The sequence below is a fragment of the Temnothorax longispinosus genome, chromosome 2 (assembly GCF_030848805.1).
Source record: "Temnothorax longispinosus isolate EJ_2023e chromosome 2, Tlon_JGU_v1, whole genome shotgun sequence".
Taxonomy (NCBI): Eukaryota; Metazoa; Arthropoda; class Insecta; order Hymenoptera; family Formicidae; genus Temnothorax; species Temnothorax longispinosus.
Window position 1 is genome coordinate 6,910,660 of NC_092359.1, and position 24,181 is coordinate 6,934,840.

The window sequence follows — 24,181 nt, forward strand, 5'->3', positions numbered from 1 at the left end:
GCGCACACATGCACACGTATGAATATACGTACGACGCTTCGCTGGCTGCAAGATGCAAACACGTGTACGTGTCGACGAGGATTACGACCGTGACCTTACCGACCAAATCGTCAGCGAAAAAAGCGAGGATGTCTTTTTAACTAAGGCTATATCAAAATCGTTCGTTACACATGTGGTAACAGCGCAAAGTCTACAACTTTTAATTAGATTGTTCCTCGTCCTTTATACGCAACTTGTTACAAAACCGCACCCATTTATATATCTTTCCGCGCATGTAATCTCCAGTTATATATAAAATCGACTCCTCAGGACAACGAATACATCGCATCTTGAGTATATGTATAATCGATTCACTTACTATCGATGTAACATAATTTATGACTGCGGAAATATTTCGGGCGATGTGTGTGTGTGTGTGTGCCTACATGATTTCTATTTCAATCATTCTTTTAATAGGTAAGAATATATAATAGGATATCACAGTTATGGAATGGATGCAATGAATATGTTGAGATTAATTTTGACGCAATGCACAGTAGATACGCTGCAAATATTACCGGCTTTGATCACCGAGTCGCAACGACCGCTCATACCGATCGATTAAACGCATTCAGCCATAATGCATGCATATAACTCTAATTAGTCGGCCTTGATGAAACCGGCAATGTTTATAATAAATAAAATTTCTAAAAAATTTATCATATATCCAAGTCAGTGTTATATCAGGATATCTTGCATGCATATCTAATAAATTGCTTTATGTTCTTTATGAGTTTTTTATGTTAATCTTACGATGTAAATCTTTACTTTTTATAATTTTTAATATTATATAGATATATTAGCAATTAGATCTCTAATAAGAAACTTGTCAAAAATAAATCACAATTATTTAAAAATCAAGGCTTTATTGTGTAATTATGATTTGTAATCGGCGTTTTTTAGTTCGATCTCTTACGGTCTTATCATGCTAAAACACATTTTGGTGATTTTAGAAGACTCGCATATCTGATTACATTAGCGTTGCATGATCCTAACATTCCAATTCAGGTATTGATAAATTCATAAATTATCTACGATCTTTGAATAAAAAATTCACTGTATCTGCAATAAATTATACGAATAAGTAGATTTTTGCAAAGCGATATCTCAACTCTTTCCGCTACTTCCTATTTCTTCTCAATCGATTTGCCATAAACGTGCATAGCCTGTTACGATCGTACTCTTGTGAAATTCAACCGAATTGGAACGCGACCCGAGAATTAAATAAAGTGTGATCGATCACATCTGCAATGGATTCGCTTACAAAGTGGCAGATTTTACAATACATGCCACTTTGTATAACAGTCTATTTTAATAAGTATTTAAACACGAAACTTTTATATTAAATAAAGGTTTTATAAAAGATAGATATAAAAGATGATTTCAAGCTAACAGACAAACTTTTCTGTAAACTTATCGACCAATTTGAAATTGGTTCTTGCTTAGCACAAACATAAAAAGTTATTATTTGCAAATTTTTAACATCATTTCAACTTATCTACAAATTAAGAACTTAACTACAAATTAAGAACATCTTAAACAGTACAATTTACTTAAAATTAAAATTTTATTATTTTTAATTAAAATTTGATTGTCTTTAATTAGAATGTTATTATTACTTAAAATGTATCCTGCAAATTAAATTTTATTCCTACAAAATTATTTTTTTATATCGCGTTTATAATTTAAATACTATTGATTTTTCAAAAGAGTTACATAATATCATGTATGTTTAATAACCTAGCGTATCACAGTAAAATTACATAGAGTAATTCAACACAACTTTATAGTATATAAAATAAATGTATTTAATGGAGCACTAATATTTATATAACTGACGTACAGACAATAATAGAATATTAATTAATTAGGCAATTATACAATATTATGGCCATTCAAAGGCTGATATAAAGAAAAACAAATTTATTCTAGAATATATTTCGAATATATTAAAATATACTAGAAATATATCGAATACATATTTCGGTCGTAAATTAACGAATTTGAATTTAGTATTAAATGATTGTATTTTATTGTATAGTGTTTCCTTTCTCCTTGTGCAATGTTTCAATCCAGAGCAAGCAATCAAATCACTATCCTTTCGCGTCTTAGAACAGTTAGCAAAAGCAAAAGCAACGAGGAAAAGAAGGAGGATAAGGAGAAGAAGAAGAGAAAAGGGAGGATACGTATTTCAGTCATCCGACCAACTTTTGCAAGTTTAATGCCCGGGCGCTCGAGTAATTTAACACGACGAAATTAACTTTTCAGTTTTACCAAAGTTTCCTGGCAACTTAACCGCGTCTCCACCCCCTTCTCGCTCCTTTCACATCGTCCCGCGCTCCCCATTCCCCCGGAATCCACTTCCCTGCTCCCCTCGTACCGACACGAAGAGCCGGGACCAACTTTTAAAGCGCTCGTCGTGGTAACAACTGCGTAGCGCAGCGCTCGCTTCGCCGAACTATAATTCCACCCTTAAGACCCGAAGTTTACGACGTAAACTTCCCCACTCTCGCCGCCGCGATGGGCTGACGCCGATGCTGCAAGTTTGAGAGTAAGAGGCTGAGACTGAGAACGGTTATCGAAATCATCGTCTCACAATCAGTCGAACCTTTCATCGATAAAAATTTATAATAACTGAAATGTCTGCGTTTTCAAAATAAACATCTTAAATAGTATATTAAATAAAATTTTCAGCTTAGAAACTGTCAGATTGAATACTAGTAAATTTACAATATATTGGAGCAGTCATATGACTGCTCCAATATATTGTAAATTTAGTCATCCTACTATGCTAATTTATAGCAAATGCTATAAAAATTGATGCACAAATATATTTATTATATTATTTATTCTATCTGTGCAAATAACACATTAGCGTGATAAAATATATCCAGTTATGTCCAGTTATGTGATTCTGTTTACGTACTTTTTTATCTTGTAATGTATATTATACAAAAGTCATAAATCAACCATAAATTGTATATTTCAATTCTGTGTGCATTCATACGGCTAGATTATCGATATAGCTACAATGAAAACGATGACAAATTCGTTTACGAACAAATCAATAAAACCAAAAGATAATATGAAAATAAAGGATTATTCGTGCGAAATGTGCTTTTTATTTTATACTTTTCGGAACAAATGTTTTTTCTCTTGTTTTCCGAGCGTATAATTTATTTTTATTCATGTGACCTCCGTTATTTCATCAATTATAAATTACACATCGTTGAAACGTGATCATTGATTAATCGCAAATAACTGGAGATACTTCCGAGATGATTTCCGATTCTGTCTTTTCTTTTCCTTTTTTTTAACGTATTTTCCCTTGACTATGCAGACGCAAACTTAAAGTCCCGGTCGATCGGGCATCCGATGCCCCACGCCAATACTTCTCCGACTAGTTTTGCGTGGCTATTATAGCCGCACGATTGGCTCCCCGTTACTTCCCATTCGTCTGTCCCGGCATCCGCAACTTCTCGACGATCTCGAGTCTTTTCGCCGAGAGTCAGCACGACGACGACTACCGGGCGGATACCGTAACTTGAAATATCGTCGCTATCGCTCATTCCGAGACGTCAGTTCTTCCGGTAAACAAAGACTTTAATGACTCGGACTTTCCATTCGCATGTTTGGCAGCAAAAAGCCACCGTAAAAATATTCCGCTCGTGATAAACGGGCGCGCGTGCGAGCATATTGTTGTTGAAAACAGAGATCTGCTCGCGCGAACTGTCCAGAAGATGCGGATGACTATGACAGATTCATACTCCCCATCGCTACGGCGGAGTATACGACACCGAAGATTGCGCTCCGGTGAAGTTCCGACATTTCGAACTTCTGAAGCGACATTCGTCGGATATAGAAGGCGAGATGGAGAAAAGAAATAGAAACTATATAAAAAAGGGGGACTGATGGTTGACTAAGCTCATAAAGAAATGTGTCGATTCAACGACGCGATTCCAACTTTCGTCACGAGTATCCATCTAGTGACTGCTTTACAAATGTAATAGTACAAAATTCCGAAAAAATTACAAAACTTGTCTTCCATAAAAATTTCCACACTGGCGCACTATTTCTTCTTCGAATCGATCCAGACGTTAAACTCTTTTCAAGTCACTAGCGTATTCTGACGTCGATAATGGGAGGAGTTTTAGCAAAATTATTTGATTTAATATTTTTTTTTTGGTACGCTTAGCTTTTACTGCAGGATCAACGAGAACTTATGGTTAAACTTTTGATCCTGCTTTAACGTTTAGTACATTTTTTCTTAGATTTTTTTCAAACAGATCCAATAAAACTGATTTCTTTTATTTGGGGTTTTAACCTCAAACCCCCCCCCCCCGCCGCCTAGAATCTGCCAGTGTTTCAAGTTATGCCACCAAGTTATCAAAAGTTATCAAGTCGAGTCATTACAAAATTATCTAAATGTGTTATTATTTTTATCTGATGCAATAATATAACAAAAAAGTACGTTTTATTTATACATTCAAATGTCATAAATGTATAGCTGGAACGAAAATACATTATTTAAATTCAAATCCTATTTTTGTCCCATTATAGTCCATACGTCAGGTCGATTGAGCATTTTTATCGAGGTTGATGGCTTAAGTTAATGTTTTTTTTTAGGTTTGTTTTTTAGGTCGTAGAACAAGAATCTGTAAATAGTTTTTTTGTAAGTCGATACAATAAAAAGTTATTAACAATTTTTATTTGTTTAAATTGCCCTAGCGATCAAACTATACATCCTATAAAAAAATACTGGAGAAAAATTGTTCCTCTTTTCACGACGAACAAAATGGCGTTTGAATTTTTCCAAAATCTTGATTATTGACGGAAATATGTCAATTTTTAGGTAATTACTGCCTATACGCGTCACGGAGTACCCTAGACGTGCACGCTCGCGCTAAATTGTATCGTTAAAGCAATTAAAACTCTAAAAAAAAAGAAATTAAATTAAAATTAAAGGAGCAAAACTCGTGCGGTACAATTGAGCGCGAGCGCACACGCCTAGGGTACACCGCGACGCGTATATAGGCAGTAATTACTAATTACTTAAAAATTTACATATTTCCGTCAATAATCAAGATTTTGGAAAAATTCAAACGCCATTTTGTTCGTCGTGAAAAGAGGAACAAATTTTCTCCAGTATTTTTTTATAGGATGTATAGTTTGATCGCTAGGGCAATTTAAACAAATAAATTGTTAATAACTTTTTATTGCATCGACTTACGAAAAAACTATTTACAGATTCTTGTTCTACGACCCAAAAAACATTAACTTAACCCATCAACCTCGATAAAAATGCTCAATCGACCTGGCGTATGGACTAATAATTAAGTTTACATCCCTCTTATCATCTCCTATTACAGCATGTTATCGTAAGCTGGACCAAAACGGAATAAGAAGAGAAATGTAACTTGTATTCAAAATAGCTTTCGCAAGAATAGAATGCTACTTGTCATTTTCATCGTCATTGCTATTTTTAGTAAACAGATATATTATTTCATAAGCTTAGCAGTTAATTTTTTATCGTGCGATTCAAGTTTTATTTGTATTAGATATATATATATATATATATATATATATATATATATATATATCATTTTTAAAATATATTCTATTAACACACACACACGTAAATACCAATGGAAATTTTAAATATCAAATTTAAAGTGTATTCAAATATCAAATATCAAGTGTAAAGTCAACAGCACTAATGGACGTAAAATTATCGTTCCGTATATGCAACAATTTCAAACAATGCTAAACGAAATGTAATTTCTGGATCAATATAAATGCTGTAAATGCATAAGCTTGATCTGTTGATAAATAATAACTTCTTTTACAAGACATTAATGTAACGCGGTGGAGAGATTACTTTTATTTCCATTCGCATCCTTCATTAAAACTGCAGTTACTTACATTTGTGATGCAAAAGCTTACGCGCATATTATTCCTAAATTTTTCAACATAAATAAAAAATGTTGGGGGTTTCATATTTAATTAACGGCACTCCTTTTCGTAATACGCGCTATTGTGCATATTATAATGACGCACAATATAAAGAGAGAACAAAAGAATCGCGATAAAACAAAATACAAAGTTTATCCGAGATGATATGTTGGCGTTTACGTAAAAAGGTCCGAAACGACATGGAATTAAGCTGCAAACCTGCGCTCTTCTGAGAGTCTACGTCGAAGAATAACAGAAAATGGCGAGGATTACGATGTGAACGTCAACAATGACGTCGACGACGATGTCAAGAACGAGACGCACACGCCATGGAATCGGGGTTGAAAGGCTTCGGACCATGCTCCGGGAGACTCCAAAAGCGCCTGGCCAACAGCCACTTGGTGGAATTCGAAGCACAATGCCGACAACGCGGAATTACACCGCGGGAGTCGGCTTAATTAGTACCTCTCTGCTTGGCCGTGCATCGAGCCGGCGTCACATGCGCTACTATGCAGTCGGAACATTGTTTACGATGCGTCTCATACGCGAGACTCCAAGGAGCGCGGGCTCCTTTCGTAGTATTCCCGCGCGAATAAAATAGACGTCGTGAATCGTAAATGCAATGAAAGCTTGAGGCAAAACAATGAGGCAAAATAATAAAGAAAATCCGATATGACAGTCCTGTTTACAGGTCTACATGTGAATGTAGATTTATATGACTTTATTTGACATAAGAATATTTTTAAGATATTTAAAATTACGCAATATTACTATTATTTACATTAAAAAGATGTGAACTAATAAATGATAGTCTTTTTATGTAAATATATTATAAACACATAAAATATCTTATAAAAGCATGATAAAAAATATTGAAGAAATCGTGAAAAAACCAAGTAAACTTTACTATGAAAATTAAGCTACATTAAATATAAATAAAATAAAATGTAGATTTGTACAACAATAACTCTTAATTATGTCGATTACTGAGGTTTAAATTGACCGAGTCACTTCAATTCACAATTGCTTTTTTTTACGTCAAACTGGCAGTTGATCGTGCGGTGTAGATTAGAGTTTTTGGTTTCCGACAGAATTCACTCGGTTAGAGGAGAGGCGCAAAAGTTTTCGACGCTCGCGAAACTTTCGAACGTGCGACGGATTGGTATTGGCAAGTTCGTAGTGAAAGGGGTTCCCTCGCGGAGGATTAATCTCGCATTGAGTCTGCGCGCACGGAATCCCGATAATCAAAAGCGTTGATACTCTCACAACAAGCATCGTTATATAGTCGGGCCAGCAGACGATCAGCTGACCTGGCTTACTCCAGCATAAATATCGTGTTCGCCCATGCTCCATCGAGCGTCCAAATAGCTCTATACCCGCTATAGCAGCTCGTTACTCGTATATATCTCAATTTGATAAAAAGAGAGAACTTATCAAGTGTGTAACCAGAGTTATCGGGGATAACTAAAAAAATTAGTGGAGTAGAATTCTTTCGATTTCAATGACGTGTGCATTATTGAAAAGTACAAATGTTCAAACGCAAGGAGCGTCTATTTCGCGTTGTTAAAAACTTACAGAGCACAAAGAGGAAACAAAATCTGTTGCATGCCGAACGTGCGAAATACAATATTTCCGAGACTCGTTCGCAACCGGTTCTCAAATTACTCAAGCGAATATCAGCACACGTGACACGGGAGCACAACCGTCAACTTGGGCAATGCACGACATATTATGGTGTACGTGTGCGGTGCGTGAAAAAAAAATCTTTATCCACCGTCATCCGACCGACTTAAGCGTTACACCTCTAATACAGGCGAATAATTCATACCTCAAGCGTCTTGATTAAACCTCGCGATGCGCCAAACTATCCGCGCGATTTACACGTTGTCACGTCCCGCACATCTCCGTCAACTAGACCGCAGGTTACGCGCGATTACGACAAGTCATCTCGCGGCAATCGTATCTCGCGTCGTGCTCCACTTTATTCATCCCTTCCGTCAGCGCAGCACGCGACACGTTTATAGCTGGCACGCGTCCTGGCGTTACCGACAGAGCAAAACTCGTTACTAGGTTAGAATCCGCTGAAAAGGGATGCTAGCGAGAGTTGCACGGGGGTGGTGAGCGATCGTCGCTTCTCCCCTCCGTCGGGCGCGCGCGACCCCTCTTCACCCCCGTCGTTTCTCGCAGTTTCCAGGATCTCCGGAAAACTTTGCTGGAAAGCGGCAGGCGGGCGGCGGTGGTGGCGGCGGCGGCGGCAGTGGGGGTGGGGGGTGGGGGTTCAGCGATTATATACGAGGTAGGTAGGTAGACTTCGAGTAGGGGAAACGGTTCCTTCCGCACGGCCGAGCCACCCCCTTCTCCATTCACCCCTTTGTCTGTCTCTGTGTGTAAGCACGAACGCGGTAAATAAAAAAGTTTCATGTCACTCGCGAATTCGTCGGCGCCGGCAATGCGCAGGCACCAACATGGCCGCGCACTTCGCGAAACTTTGTCGAAACATCTACAGATTATCAAACAACAGCTACGCGAGAGCGTTTACTCACGAGGCGGCGGGGGGTAGTTGGGAAGAAACTAATATTCTCGGATGAACAGCGAGCTGAATTTTAAACGCGAGGCTGTCTGTTGTAGAATGACATTTTTAAAAAGCAATAGTCAGCAATAAAATACCAGATAATCTATGACAACTATATGCTATTTTAATGCGTAAATCCCCAATGTAATACGGATGATAAATAATAATTTATCACTTGGTTGTCAATAAATAATAAAATTTCTATTTATCTAACTACTGATGTTTAATTATGTAAATTACACACAGATTAAATGGCCAATTATATCTATAGAGTTTACTTGTGTGGCGACCAGCGCATTTTCGACCATTTTCCTACCATTAATGATTCAAATGGGAAATCTTGAGAAACAATAGCGCGAGCGCACGAAGCACGTGGCGGATGTTTGGAAAAGTGCCTTTGCACCGAATCGAGTGGAATTGAAAGCACGCGAGTCCCATCGGCAAATGGGAAAGCGAAGATGGACGATACGCTACGTCCGCTCAATATAGATCAACCAAGTGCATACGATGGTTTCTTTCTGATTGTCGGAAGCTGTCTACTCGTGGCACGGTAGCCGTACCTGGTTGCCTGCCGCCTGCCCTCGTGGGAGTCAGCTAAGGGAAATCAATATCTCACTAGGGGTAGAGAACATGAGGAAGAGAGAGGCGAAGCAGTGAGAGTAGGAGCCGGCGAAGGTGGAGAAGGAAGAAGAGGTGGAGGACGCACCGAAGAAGGAGAAGAGGAGACGCGGACCAAGAGCGGTGGGTGGGAGGAGGGTGGCCGCGCGCTCGTCAACCTCGCTCGCGCTCGCTCGCGGCCCTCCGCGGCCGTAGTGCCACGCGTGAACTCGACCGCCGCGGTAGCACGCGTGAACCCCGCGCGAGTGATCCCGAAACCGTCCCCACGCCGCGTGCCGGTCACCGCTGGTAAGCCCGTCGTCGTTGGTAACGCGCGGCCACGTGTGTCGTCGTCCTCCCTTAGCGCGACAACCGCCACTACGCGCACGCTATATACTACCCCCCTTTATATGTATATATACATATGTATGTATCCTATATATACAAAACGAGTAAAACACGCTAGCCCGCGTGTCGCGCGAGCGTATGCCGTAGCCCGCGCGCTCGTTCCAAACCTGTCGGCCGCTTAGCGGGAACTGGAGACGAAAACCTTGCCTCCGCATCGCGTTGCCGCCGTCCTCCGGACTCTCGCTCCAAACTCTATCCCGCGCCTCTCACCCCCGCGCGCGCGAGACTCACCCCCAACTTTCTCCCTGGCCCTCTTTCTCGCTCGTCGCCGCCGCCGCTGCCGCCACCGCCGCCGCCGCCACCGCCGCCGCGCGTTCTCACACTCCGCGCACGCCGCGTTTCTCGACGAAACTTTCCCGGCGCGCGTCGGGACACGCCGATCCACCACTACCGTTCTACCATCGGCACCACTACCATCGTCGCCGCCACCACCACCAACGTCGCCGTAGCTACTACCACTATTCAACCCCGGTCGCGATCACCTTCGGCGCTTCCACGTTTACCAGTAGCAACCCCCGACGATGTGTTGCCTACGGCGCGTCTCCGTCGAACTTCCCTCTTCTTTCCAGATTCAACCCCTATCCCACCCCCGCCCCTCGCCCCTTTTTCCTCCTTTCATTCCGATTCTCCGCTTCACCCGCGCAGCGCGCGTGCCACCCTTTCCTCCGCATATATCCTGCGCGCTTCCTTCTCCGCATCTCCTTCAAGTTTCACCCAACTTTTTCCACCCAACCCCACCGCGGCGCTCGAGCCGACGACGCTATACCGCGACATACGCTGTATATAGATATATATATATATCGCGCGCGGCTTCTTCTACCCTCCTGCCATGCCTTCTCTTCATCTCTTTCTCTCTTTTCTCTTACTCGCTTCTTGCCCTGGGGATGCGCACTACGTACTAACGTACTTACGCAGCTCGCGGACTATCCACCGAGTCGCGGGGCAAACTTTGGAGTAGCGCAACACGCTCGCGACGCGGTCCGCGAACCAACGGGCATACACCTCGAAATTGACACACTTCGATTTTAGTAGACCATATGTATGTTGTAAAGTACCACATGCGTAAAATATTTAGAATAATACGCAATTAACTATGTTCAAGCTTTGGATAACTTCAAAAAACTAATTATAGGTATTTTCTACACACGAGATATCTGAAGCTTAACAATATTGGAAAAAATAGTTACAAATGGTCTCTTATAAATGTTAGAACAACTTACGTTCAGGAAAATAATGATCCCTTTTCTTAAATGTATTATTTAATTAATACATCAGGATCTATTTATTATATATGATAAATTCTAAGGATTACATTTTACTTAAAAGAAAAGTAGTTTTCATTGAAACATCATATTTATAAAAGTATATTAATGTATATGTAGAAAAAAAAGAAAAAAGAGTAAAAAAGAGAAGAATCCTAGATCTCATATTGGAAATAGAAAATGCTATATAAAATTGCAATGCAATTTAAGTTGAAGCATAGTTACTACTATTTATCTAGCCACGCTCCAAATTGGAAGGCACAATTTAACGATTGCCTTCTTATACACGAAATTCCAGATTTATGCAGTCACTGACGTTAGAGTTCGATTTCGATTTCGCGTATCTTTTAAGTGCTAGATTCTAGATATTGACTTTCGGGGCTTTCGGAGAGAGATCCAATTAGATTCTATAGCATTATTTAAGCTCGAAACTTTTGCCAAATAATTCAAACTAATATCGATCGCAACATTTATATAAGTATAACTTTTTATACAAATATCTAAGATACATAGATTACAACCATATGTATTTCAAACGCGATATATGTATATGTAAGTGGCTCTTTTAATTTTAAAATTGACGACTAAAGCGTGAATAGCGTTAAAAGTAAATAAATTATCCTTAATTAAAGATAAATGTTATGATACGACACTATTGTAAAGCAATTGCGCCAATCTCGAGCATTCTTCAGAAAACATTGTCGATTACGCGAGATGGAATATCAGAATGCCGCGAAGCAGAGCATGCATATTCATCCGTAACGAAATCCAAACGTGAAATATAATTGAATAGCGATTCCGAAATCAATCGAAAAACATATCGAGCTTTATCCTACAAAGTATCGACACCGATGGAATTTTCCTGTATAAATCATAATGCGACAAACTTCGCGAATTTAACCGTCTGTGTCATAAGTAGGGAAGGGACAGGGGGTGAACCGGGCGAGGTGCACGCTTTAGGCAGTGGCACGCTTCGGCAGGAGAAAGAGAGGGTGGAATACGGTGATGGGCGCGCGCGACCGGACGTCGCGACGCCTGCGTCAATCTGCGATTCATTGCCTTGGCAACGGCCGACGCTTACCGCTATTCTCCCTATAGGGTGTCCTAATCCTAACGCGTAATTTAAACAGTAGAATTCCTATTAAGAGAATAGTAATAATTTCAAAATCGAAGCAACAATCGCTTTTGAAATATAAAAAACTGAGAATTACATACATATGTGTATGTGTATTCGTAATTATCAAAATTGATTATAATTTTATATGTGCATAATGGTTGAAACAAATTAAACTTCAAAAGTATAAATAGATAATAAAATCTCATTTAAGAATTGCACTTCAAGAAATAAGTTTTTAATAAAATTAATAATTAATAGATTCAAGCATTTTTAATGTCAAAATTGAAAATTATTAATAAGAATAGCTGATTTAATTTTTATTTAAAAAATGGCGCAAATTTTGCTTTTGAGAAAAACTTAATACATATTTGATGTAATCTCTGTGCATATGTATACACCTTATATATTTCGCCCACTCGGTCCTTCTCAATCACTGTTTCATTTATTTCTTTCGCCACTCGGAAATCTCTCTTTCCTTCTCACTAATATCTCTTTTCCTTTTCTTCCTTCCTTCCTTCCTGTCTGCCCTTTTTCCTCTAATACGGTTATAGAATTGGTATATATAACTTCAAGCAAATCAGCAATGTAACAAGTGGATTTTGTTTCGTTTTCCGTATAATCGTTTCTTCTAATTCCAGCAATCGCCATAATCATTTCACAATCAGAACGATAACGATTCTTTGTCCGAGTTATTATAAAAGAAACGAAAATGATTATCTAAATTACGAAAAAGAATTACCATGATATTACTTTGGATTATATCATTAATGCAACAATTTTAATAAATATCCAGTACTAATACAGTGCAATAAATTATGTAATAATGAATTTTCTTATTGCTATCCCTTTTCTCACTGTTGTATACGTGGATGGTTCCATTTAGCCAATTACAAGTACAAGCCTCTGTCAGTTTGACCTATCCCAACGACATTGCTATCATCTAATCAAATCACTAAGTTTATACATCAAGTCTAACTTCTAAAAGTATTGACCTAATGCCCCAGTCTTACTAACGAAATGTAACAACATACTAAAATTGATTTTGTAAGAAACGGAAGGAAAACTTTTTAGAAAGAAAATCTCCTTTTCCAAATAAAATTTAAAAAATGCATTAGTAGTTTTTCTTCAATTATTATTAAAATCATCGGATGAAATTATTTGTTGTTTTTTTCTCTTCTATTATTTTTAAATATATATTTACTGGATGTTGTTTACTTATGTTTTTTGAATAAATAGTCGATGAAAAACTTTATTACATTGACATTATTGAATATCAATTAGTTATAAAAAAAACATTAATATTTGCAATAAAATACTGATTATTAATTTAAAAAATCACTCATTAAAAATTGATAGAAATACTGACCTAATAAAGATAATCCGTTTTACGTATATATTTTAACGTTATCTCCATAATTTTATATTATATTGAATATCTCGCTAATAAAAAGACTGCATAAGCACATATTTATCATATTATTCATAAAAGTTATTAAAGATGTTTCCGTTTCGACTTCCTTGAGATTATATCCGGCTTAACCGTCCCGTTATCGATAAAAGAAACCGGTTTCCCCTAGTCGTAGATAAAGTTCTCAGTGTCATAATAAAGTTTTGACCCCCCACCCCCCGCCAAAAAAAAAATGGCACGTATATCCGTATAATAAATTGTTCTTGCAAAGTTTCTGAAAGGCGAGCTACATAAATAGTCACGCGGAGGGATTTTACCCCGCGCTCGCGCGCGCGACCTCCATCTTTCGCCGACGTCCACATTCGCCCCCTATTATAGACCTCGCTATACTACTCTTAAAGATGCCTTTCATTGCGCTCCCACGTCGCACAGAATCCGATCGATGAGACTATCTTGCTCGCACGGCCACCAAAAAGTCAACCTCTCCCCCGTTTCGCGTTTTCTCCTTCACAAACGGGACCTTCCAATGGACCATAGACGCCCCCGCCTCCTCCCATCATCCGCCCTTCCCGCTACGAAGATCTTTTTTATCCTGCTCTTTCTTAACTTCTTATTCTCGTTCTACGATAACGCCAGCACCTTCACGTTCTACACGAGCGACGTCGTTTCGAACTTTGTCTCTCTTTCCACCGCGAAGAAACTCACGAAGCTATAATCTTTCCTTTATGAAAAACCAAATCATTCTTTTCCTTTTTGTGTAACATATATAGCCATTCTATTTTGGAGCATTTTTTGTATCTTTTAAATTATCTCGACTCGTCCAATCGACCAAGTTTTTCTTTAAGAAATTATTTGCTGCTATTAATTTATGTTAAATTAATTAATTTTCTATCTGCTTAAATTTAATATAATTCCAATGCCTCTCTTTAAAATTAGTACCTTGTTTTTTTAATTTCCATGCAATTGATAGTGTTGTTTATCAACATGCATCAACATTTATGATGAAAAAATATAATTCCAAACTCGTTAAAAATTTTGCTACTGACAGCGGAAGTAAGTTACTCTGTTATGTATATTTCCCGTAAAGATCGAGTGACCAAAGTGATCTGTACGAAGAAATAGCGCATTCTAAGCTTTGATTTGCAAATTGTTTAAAAGCCATGATCGGTGCTAATAAATCTAGCGAAACACCTGGTACGCAGCGAAACAAATATTACACTTACGTGCCAAGTTCATGGGAGCTGCTTATTCATTTCCGGCTCAAGAGGCTTTGTGCCTCTTTTACTGAGGAAAGTTTCGCACGCAAGCCGAACTTTCCGCCGGTAATTACTCGAGTATTTGAACCGAACGGATAGCTATAAGGGCTCTCATATTTACGTTTCACCCAACACGCGTGCGAATTTATAAAAAGAAGAAAACAATCCTGCCACGACTCGCGTCGACGCAAAATTACATCGCAGCTTGCGTTAAAAATTGCTCGAAATATTGTGCAATTAATTTTAATTAAATTTTTCTACGCGACGTACCGGAAAACTTTCCACTAATTTCACCTTTCGACCGTATCGGTTGTAATATATTGTCTTATTGTTAGTATAATAAAGAATATAATTTTTTCCTCTTTTTCGTATCGTATTATTAATATAATTAGTACCGTGTTATTAATACACGTATAGTATTAATATTAATTATATTGCAAATTTCATTTGTCACATTTTACCTAATTAAATTACACTAAGTTAAATATTTTCTGGCTTAATTCTTTTAAATATCAAAATTTATGTACGTTATCAGTGAAATTAATAATGTTTGCCACCTGTGCAATAATGTATACATTTGTATTAAAATTAATATATTACAAAAGAGTAAAAATAAAGAAAGTAAAATGATTAAAAGTATAACACATAAAATAAAATAATTTACTGTTACTAAAATTAATTATCTTCTAACAGAAAATATTAAGACTAGTTTTATATGCTTTACGCACGATATATGCACTTAACTTTTTTTAACTCGCAAATTAATAATTTATATCCCCCAAAGAGTATCCCCCGCTTTTCGAAAGTTCACTTTACGCCACTTCGTTCTTTTATGTAAGACCTACATTAGTACCTATTTTCGTTAACCGGAAGAAATCCGAAGAAAATTTTCGCTTTTATGAAACAAATTTTTCCCGTGGTAATTGCTTCTTCGCTTTACGCTTCTTCGGGTTACAGATTTAATAGGAACGTTCTACTTTCGAATAACGGGAAAAACTACAAGTGTATACAGTTTATAAAAAGATTACGAGATATCTCATTCTGAATAATTCACAAGTTATCAAAATTATTAATAATATAAAAAAATGCTTGAATCAAAACTTTTTAACTGTTGTCTAAAACATTTTTTTATATCATTAACCCTCAAAAGCCACACTGGAGCCTCTCAGTTTGAAACAATCATTTATATTAATTTTAATGCGTATTTTTGGTAATAATTTTTTTTTTACAAATTTTGATTTAAAAAAAAAACATTACAATACGTTGATTTTTTCGAAACTTATGAGCGAAAAATGGCTGGGATCTTCCAGATCCCAGTGCGGCTTACCACGTATGCAAAAAATAAATGTGGTCTGTGAGGATAATAATTCTAACGATATTCGCCAGAATTTGGATTAATTAAAATAAGATTTCTCCTACAAGATTTAAAAAGTGTCGACAAATTCAGAAAATTATTTTCAGACTTCAACTAAATTTACTAAATAATACTCGTATCTAACAACTGCAGGAGACAATTTCGCAACGGAAGAATTAAAACACTCGCAATAAGTAATCCCACCTGCGTTCATTCTCTATGGGCGCATAAATCGAGATAGTCGTGATTGTCTTTCTATAAAAGCAGCCGCTTGCGAGTCAGAGGAGCATAAACATTACGGGCAATCGGCGTACGAGTTACCTCGTTAGATTTATCCCTACGCTCTTACTCACCCTCTCCCTCGCCCCTTCCCTCCTCGCCCTCCCCCGCTTCTCCCCGCCTCGTACGGACTACGGATTTGATTCTCTCCCCGTTGCGTCAACCCGGGATTACCTCGACTCTGGAAATTCGGGCCGCAGAGGGGGAGGGAGAGAGAGAGAGAGAGAGAAAGAGAGAGAGAGAGAGAGACGACGAGAGGCAATGTCGATAAGAATGGCCCGTTTCGCAATATTCGCCGCGCAAACGCACGGCTTCTCGACGCGGCGCGAAGTTGCGCGGCGAAATTCAAGCCGTACTATCATTAGCCGATAGAAACTTTGCCTCACTCGAGGCCACCCGACATGTCGTTACCGTGCGATGAAAAGTTGGTTCGAAATATCGTCGAGATAGCGAGCCACCGCTAACAGATGTAATCGATGCGGCTAATTACATTACCAGAATGAATGAACAAACAACATACCTGACGATTATCACGCACGAGTTGTGCTCCTTGCGGCATTTCGGGACGAAAGTAATGACGCCGAGGTACGCGAGGCATTCCCATCGACTCCGCGCGCGCTCGCGTTGACACTGTTGACAGACATCGACAATCACCGATATTGGCATTGGCACAATAACGATTATACACACGATGTTGCGCGACGTTACGGTGGCATTCGCGATAATTATATTCGCATGGGACTTACTTTTAGATCGTGACAAATCGTGAAAAGTACGGAGCGATGGAGCGAATTCGCGGACACTCCGCGACTCCCGTCGCGGCACTCGCGGCTCGCGGCGCGTTCCGCAACTTACTCCGATCTGCCACGATAGCTGAAGTTATCGACAATTGCTAAAGCGCAGTTCTCAAAATATTCGGAACGCTAAAAAGAAGCGAACTAATCGCGGTGATCCGTGGGGGTGGGTGCTTTCTATTTATAAGCGACACAGACGTCGTTCTATCTTTCTTGGTATTCAACGAGTATATAACAAAGACAGACTTGGGTCGACTTATGTGTCAGTAAATCGAAAACACTCCTTATCAATGCATGTAACATAAAATAATAAGACGACAAATTTAGAAAATTATTTTCAGACTTCAACTAAATATTTATATCTAGCAACTTAACATGAAACATAATTAAATATACATATATACTGTTAAATTTATAGTGTCAAATTAAACTCAATTTGAGTCATTATCAACTTTATATATATAGATCGCCACACACTATTCCTATTATAACTCAATGTCATTAATTTAGCTAAAGCAATGTTAATTTAATCATACAAATGGAGTTAAAATATTACTCTTTTGTATAAAAATAGTAAAATTCGACACACATGGTAGTTGAAAATAACAAAATGTTATTTAACTCAAGGTATTGGTTCAATAATTTTATCCTTTATAATATTTAACAGTGTATGTTTACCCAGACAGCACCATATGTTCAAAATCGGGACATGAGACGTCTTTAAAACGTCTTTTAGCCATTATTTTGTAAGACGTCTAAAAGATGTATAAAACATGTCTTTTAGACGTCTTATGTCCCGATTTCGGGCGCATGCATGCTGTCTGGGTAGCTTTGAAGAAAAGGAACGAAATAAACTCGATAATACAGTTACGTTATAACAAATTGTACACATACCTGTGGCGACAATCGAACGTCAATTCTACTCTCATAGCATCTCGGCGAGGAGGATAACGGCATGAGATATACGTGGATTTCGTTTGGCGTCGATCGCGTGTCGAGTCGAGTTATCGGATACCGGAGTTGCGATAACTGGAATATAATAACAACTATGTACGATCGTTACAACGAACGCCCGACGATTCGAAGACACTCGCGATAATTCCATTTGCGCGGGGTTCACTTTTAGAACGTGATAATCGCGAAAAATAGCGGAGCAATTCGAATTCGCTCGATTCTACGATTTCCATCGCGACACGACGGTCCCGTAACGGCGTAACTGCGACTACGATCCGAAATTGCAGCCCTGCTCCGCCCGCACCGCCGAAGTGCAGCAGGTGCGATCTAGGAATTTCGGAACGGCGAACCACCCCCCCCCCCCAATCAGGTTAATCGAGTACGTTCTTTAATTTCACTAGATACAAAATCTTGTGTTTCCATGAAAAAGATAAATTAAGGGAGAGGGGGGGGAGACAAGTAGGAAAGACAAGTACATACAATTGGAACGAATGAAAAGTTGCTGTTTGGAGCAGAAATAAAATTCGAAATGTTTCAATAGATATTAGAAGTAGTCGAAGATAATCATTCCAAACGTACCTGCTGATTATCGTGAGGCTATTACGGCTTTTCGTTGCACTTGAGCGAAACAGTAGGATACGTGAAAGCGATCTCGATCGATTTCACACGTATGAATCGTTACTGGCGTATTAATTGATTATTGTATACGACGTTTTAATCTTTCACGCGCGCGAGAATCACTTTTAGCCAGTAACAAATAATAGATAAATATAAATGACGGAACAACTTGAACGTGACTTCGCGATTTACCATGCAACCGCTTTGACTGGCCACGTAATGGCGTAATATGACTGCAACGTGAAGTTCGTTTAGGATCAAAACATGGAAAATACCCGGGAAAAAATTAAATTTTTCGTATACAAGGTGTCCGGTAATGTTTGACAAAGCCAAAGTGTGAAGGGTCAATATATAGATTGTGTCAAACTGAATAGAAAAGTCCTATGTCGTTTTTTTGCAATTTTTGCAATAAATAATGAGAAATTATGATTAATATATAATTACCTGCGAATCAGCATTCGCGCGATTCGGCGAAAAGAGATAATGCTCAGCGTTTGTGCTACGACGAGGAGTAGTGCTTTGTGCCAGAAAAAGAATTATATATATATATATATATATATGGATATATTTTATATATATAATTATATATAAAAAGTTTTTTACCTAGATATCAGAACTGTCAACGCAAACTAATTACCGCGGATGTTTATTGTATAAATATATAACATTATTATAATTTTATAGCTAGATATTAGAAAAGTTTACTAGAAACAGTGAAATGACTGCAATAATTTATTTAACATATGTACATTTTATATAAACAAGCATACATATATGCGGAACTTTTCCCGCCTTTCAGGCCGAAACTCGAGTTCAAAATTACGTCGTGGGAGAGGTGATTGGTCGTCGCTTCGTGTCTGTACAGTCCTGTTCAGACGGTTTTGCGTGAACACACACACGTAAGTAATGACAGAGAGAGAAAAATAAAACGATCACATTGCCGAAAGAAACGCTGTATCGTCGCATTCTTTGTGCCAAATGCCATGCAATTGATTCATTTGCGCAAGTGTACGCTTCATGTGACTGAATAAATTCGTCTGGAATATAACTTTAACGGTTTCATAACCATGCGCCGCGCTGCGTGCGCTCGTTTTTACGTTACGAGCCACGACAGCACTGCACAGCACTGCATCGGATGCGTCAGACAGCGTCAGAACTGGTCAGAACTGATATGCGAAGAGATTGTTGTTTGTTGATGGTAGACGCTTCACGATCGGGAATTATTACTCTCCACGTTATTACGAGACATTTTTTCAAGAATGTCTTACCAGCTGTATAGAAACACAACGTTAGGTAACACGTTGCAAGAAAGTCTCGACGAGCTGATACAGGTGAATGTGTAATAATACCGTAAGACAGGTTAGATTTGACATTTTAGGCCGTATACGTAGAAAAATTAAATTTGTTTCGCGTGAACGATGACACAATTTACGTTAGCTGAGTTTACGTGCTGTAATAAATTTCATTTGCGCTACAAAATCGAAAAATGTAATGCTTGCGATAGATTCTCATGTATTCTTTATGAAAATAAAACTAAATTCTGTTAATTAAAAATTGCGATATATTTTACTACATCTAATTGCATTAGAAAGCATCTTTGTTGTTTTGTGATTTTATCTAATAGTGATAATATGTATTCCAGTATGGACAAATAACGCCACAGCTCGCAATAAAGGTGTTGCTGCAATTTGACAAAGCTATTAATCAAGCTCTAGCAACGAGGGTTAAGTCGAGACTTACATTTAAGGTAAGTCTTTATATTTGAATAATTCTTTCTTGCTTGACTTTATTGCATTTGGAAAGAATCTGACTTAAACAAATTGACTTGTTACAGGCTGGCAAATTAAACACGTATAGATTTTGTGATAACGTATGGACTTTTATGCTAAATGACGTTGAATTCCGTGAGGTTCAGGAGGTTGCGATAGTAGATAAAGTAAAAATTGTTGCTTGCGATGGAAAAAGTAAGTACTGATAACGCTAACGAAAATTCAGCCTATGATGTATAACCTTTGGAAGGTGGACGTTGAGTCACTCGTGACCCCTACCTTGACTCTGTTTTGTTTAGACTGTGTGACTCGAGGAGTCTTGTAACTTGAGTTTCTCCCCTTCTCCCTATTTTGTCTGAAGAGATAAGGCAACTCGCGTGCAGCCAAAGAAAGCATTTTATAGGCAGTATTCAGTACAGCAGCGATCAGAAAACACAAATTTTTACTCAGAAAGAACTTCAGTAAAATAGTCATAATGTCTGAAAGTACAGAAGTGACAAATCAACAAATTATTACGTAGAATTACCATTCTTGAAAAAAGAACAAAAAAAAACAGAATAAATTACATTCTCATATAAAAAATTATTTTGCTACACATACATGAGAAACTTTACTATGGGTCAGAAGTGATCCAACGTTCGCCTTCCAAAGATTAAATATCTTTACGTAAGTTAACAGTAAGTTTTCCAAGTGACTTAAATCACTGGACAGGCAATAATTTACAGTTTTCTATTATATTGTTTATTTAGCTTTATTACTTTTTAAAATACATACATAAAATTCATACAATATAAATATTCTTTTCAGCATTGGACGCGGATGGAGCGGCAAAACGATAACAAATTTTAGCATTTTATACACGCGAGTCTTTCTTATATTGTCAAAACAAATTTTTTCGTGATAAATAACAAGGCAAATACGACAAAATAAAAATAGGTATAAATTTTCTTCCCTGTAAACATTTAACCGACAGCTAGTAATATATCAAATTTTAGAAAATTATAATTTTTGTAACTGCATTAAGCCAACCAATACTTACATATTTGTTTAATTTAAGTATACAAAAATTTAATATCAAACCATTTAAATTATAAAAGATGTATCGCGTAGACAATTTCTGTAAATCTAAACACAAATTCAAAAAGGGCATTATTATTATTATTATTGATATGTGACAGGTTAGGTAAGATTATTTTATGATTTCACACACGAAGAATATAAATGAAGAAGATGAAGATGCATAATTAACTTACAATAATTTATTAATAAGCAAATACATTAAGTTCGTCATAAGAAGTATTGTACCTATACTTGTTATTGTAAGTACTGTGCTTTCTCTGATATTTTTATTATGTGGCATGGAGTTCAATAAATAAAGTACAATTATATTTAAAATATATTGACCATCCAGGAAGAAGCAAGGCACAACATTGATAATTGCCAACCCTGCTGAAAACACTGTGATATATTTGCAAAGTAGCGCAAATGATTCAGGTAGTTTAGGATACAGGAATGAATACTTTGGCACCCAATCTGATACATCGACAGTCCTGTAAATGTCTGCCGGATGACCAACGAATAACACATCCTTGTCCATTTTCCTTTTTATTTGTATGATCTGCAGTTTTAAATTGTTTTAAAGATAACGACTTTATGAAAATCTATTCATTATAAGAGATAAATTACACATTTGCTTCTACTTACCTTTGTCACATTGTCTAAAGAAGGTCTCATACAATGAGCATCTTGAGATAAACATTCGTGACTAGTTTGACAGAAATTCTGTGACTGATTAAGCATTGCCCTTACTGGAAGGCAAGAATGCGGAGGTAAATGAAGAGGAGCAGTTTGCGGTCCTTCAATATATTCGAAACACAGATTGCCATTTATTTCACTGTCGGTTGTACAACAATTCACAGCACCGTTTGTCTTCTGCTTAGCTGGAACTGACTCGTCATAGTCCTGAAAAATAGCATACGGATGCAACAAGAATTACAAATACTAGACGCTAAACGATAAAATCATAATAGTAAATGTCTTCTAAGAAAATTACCTGGATAAATGATTGCTTAACACAATAACCAGGAGCAGAATGCTGCACTGCGTGCACCATACAATCGTACCAATCCTCACTGTGTTTTACAGGACAATTGTTTAATTTATATATTACATCACGCTCCAAAAGACCAGTTGGTCCTAATACAGGCGAATTCTACAACAAATAGCAAAATAAAAATATAATATAAAAATGTATTTTAATAACTTTCTTTTGTTTTGATCACTTACAGGCAGAATAGTCTTCACATAAACCCCAGAGCCAACATTATAGAGCGGTGCCCACAGCCATGTGGAAAATACAAGAATTGCTGCAGCTATTGTAGCAAGAATAATATTATGCCAAATTCCTGCGCACGCAATACGTAATTGATTTCTTAATGGCAATGCAACTAATTGTTCATTACTTATATGCACATAAGCTATTGGAATTGTGAAAACAATCAAGATTCCTAAACCAAATAGCTGTACATCTTCTCTCGCTGCAGCAAGGGCATGCCCTAGTTCATGAACTATACTACATATTGCTAATGTCGTTGCATAATAGCCAATTTCATTGAAAGGAACATCCACGCCTGGTAACTAAAACATAAAGAATTATCAAAGAAGATTGTACAAAAAACTAGACTAAAGATATGATTTCTTAAAACTTATTATTATGCTTAAGATTGAATAATTATATATCAAGTTAAAAATTCAAATGTATTATAGTAAAGAGTATAAAGCTAAACTCTCGAATATATTAGTTCTTTTGCTTCTATAAAACCCCTGTGTACTAAAAATTATTGAAAAGTATCAGGCTCATAAATATATCTTTATTTTAATCTACCATAGGTTCTAATATAACTCCTGAATTAGTGTCGCTCGAGGATCCAGCTAGCCACATGTTGACCGTCATCTTCAAGATAATGACAACAGCTATTGGCAACAGTACAATGCTTATAAGGACACCCGCATTGAACCAAGCGGTCCAAAACCTGGAGCGATCCATTCCCCATTTTATTATTTTACGATTGAAAGCAGTCGTAAACCATTTCACTCTCAGTATCTGTATCTCCAGGCCGGTGTTCTCCAGGAAGTAGAGGTATGGAAAGTGCGAGCAGGACTGAAAAATGTGTCAGAAATTATCCTTAGTGTGACGAATTTACACTCCACGTTACAAAATTACTTGGAAAGTTTATGGCAAGAATTTTATGACAGAAAACGTGGATATCAGTGGCAACTAATGATTTCTCGAGTCCAGAGAATCCTCGCTCGTGTATCATAAACGTCATTTCATTCTAACGGGCCTTCTGCGGAACTTTCAAGCGTGAGGAGAGCGAAAGCGTGATACGAAAACCGTGTGATTTACCTTAAAAAGCGTATCAAAAAAAAATAGTGAGCAATGTATCAATGCTATCACAATTAACACGCTCAAGGCATCCATTTCTCAGTTTATTTCAGCTTGCAATGCCGAATGCCGGTTTTCCCAGGTCTCCCTCATAACTACGTCGCTGCGTCTCACAAAATGTTATCGAGAGTCACGCACACAAGCACCCTCTCTCTCTCTCCTAGGCGTCTAATGTATTCGATAATTATATCCCTAGACCGCGTTGCGGAATCTTCTCAAACAGTAAACAACGGATCCTCGGTGACAACGCTGATAACGTGTTCGGTATTGCGTTATCGGTATCACTGCAAGCTTCGTCTATTTTTAGCAAAAACTTTGTAAACAAATGCTGTTAATTTATGTAAACGCTGATTTATT

General features: G+C 37.6%; 3 protein-coding genes across 15 annotated transcripts in view; 1 reads left to right on the forward strand and 2 right to left on the reverse strand.

The window, feature by feature from the left end:
• The window catches only part of LOC139808227 (uncharacterized), a 287,997-nt gene extending 268,663 nt beyond the window's left edge, over positions 1-19,334 (reverse strand). For 8 of the 13 annotated variants that reach the window (XM_071769972.1, XM_071769968.1, XM_071769971.1 and 5 more), the window contains exons 1-2: positions 17,933-19,334; positions 16,765-16,874 (exon numbers count right to left, since the gene is read on the reverse strand). In XM_071769972.1, the coding sequence (XP_071626073.1) occupies positions 16,765-16,874; positions 17,933-17,995 (173 nt within the window). In that variant the 5' untranslated portion in view covers positions 17,996-19,334. Of the gene's footprint in view, positions 1-7,819; positions 8,182-9,799; positions 10,053-16,764; positions 16,875-17,932 lie in introns of those variants that run through there. The other 5 variants (XM_071769964.1, XM_071769970.1, XM_071769969.1 and 2 more) reach the window with 5 other exon arrangements.
• Positions 19,335-19,594: 260 nt separating this feature from the next.
• Tfiia-s (general transcription factor IIA subunit 2) lies at positions 19,595-21,767 on the forward strand. The gene is made up of 4 exons (XM_071770030.1): positions 19,595-19,941; positions 20,253-20,357; positions 20,445-20,574; positions 21,187-21,767. The coding sequence occupies exons 1-4, from the start codon at positions 19,870-19,872 to the stop codon at positions 21,216-21,218; spliced, it is 339 nt and encodes a 112-aa protein (XP_071626131.1). The 5' UTR covers positions 19,595-19,869; the 3' UTR covers positions 21,219-21,767.
• S2p (membrane-bound transcription factor site-2 protease) lies at positions 21,617-24,071 on the reverse strand. Its single transcript, XM_071769995.1, has 6 exons — positions 23,786-24,071; positions 23,264-23,539; positions 22,666-23,016; positions 22,433-22,591; positions 22,084-22,341; positions 21,617-21,997 (listed from the first exon to the last, which is right to left on the reverse strand). The coding sequence occupies exons 1-6, from the start codon at positions 23,858-23,860 to the stop codon at positions 21,629-21,631; spliced, it is 1,488 nt and encodes a 495-aa protein (XP_071626096.1). The 5' UTR covers positions 23,861-24,071; the 3' UTR covers positions 21,617-21,628.
• Positions 24,072-24,181: the final 110 nt, after the last annotated feature.

Excerpts from the sequence above, each read along its gene's own strand:
- Tfiia-s (XM_071770030.1), top strand. The coding sequence starts at position 19,870 with ATGTCTTACCAGCTGTATAGAAACACAACGTTAGGTAACACGTTGCAA. Across the intron at positions 19,942-20,252 it reads GTCTCGACGAGCTGATACAG|TATGGACAAATAACGCCACA; the intron begins GTGAATGTGTAA and ends TATGTATTCCAG. Across the intron at positions 20,358-20,444 it reads AGTCGAGACTTACATTTAAG|GCTGGCAAATTAAACACGTA; the intron begins GTAAGTCTTTAT and ends GACTTGTTACAG.
- S2p (XM_071769995.1), bottom strand. The coding sequence starts at position 23,860 with ATGGATGCCTTGAGCGTGTTAATTGTGATAGCATTGATACATTGCTCA. Across the intron at positions 23,017-23,263 it reads GAGTTATATTAGAACCTATG|TTACCAGGCGTGGATGTTCC; the intron begins GTAGATTAAAAT and ends TTTATGTTTTAG. Across the intron at positions 21,998-22,083 it reads CTTTAGACAATGTGACAAAG|ATCATACAAATAAAAAGGAA; the intron begins GTAAGTAGAAGC and ends TTAAAACTGCAG.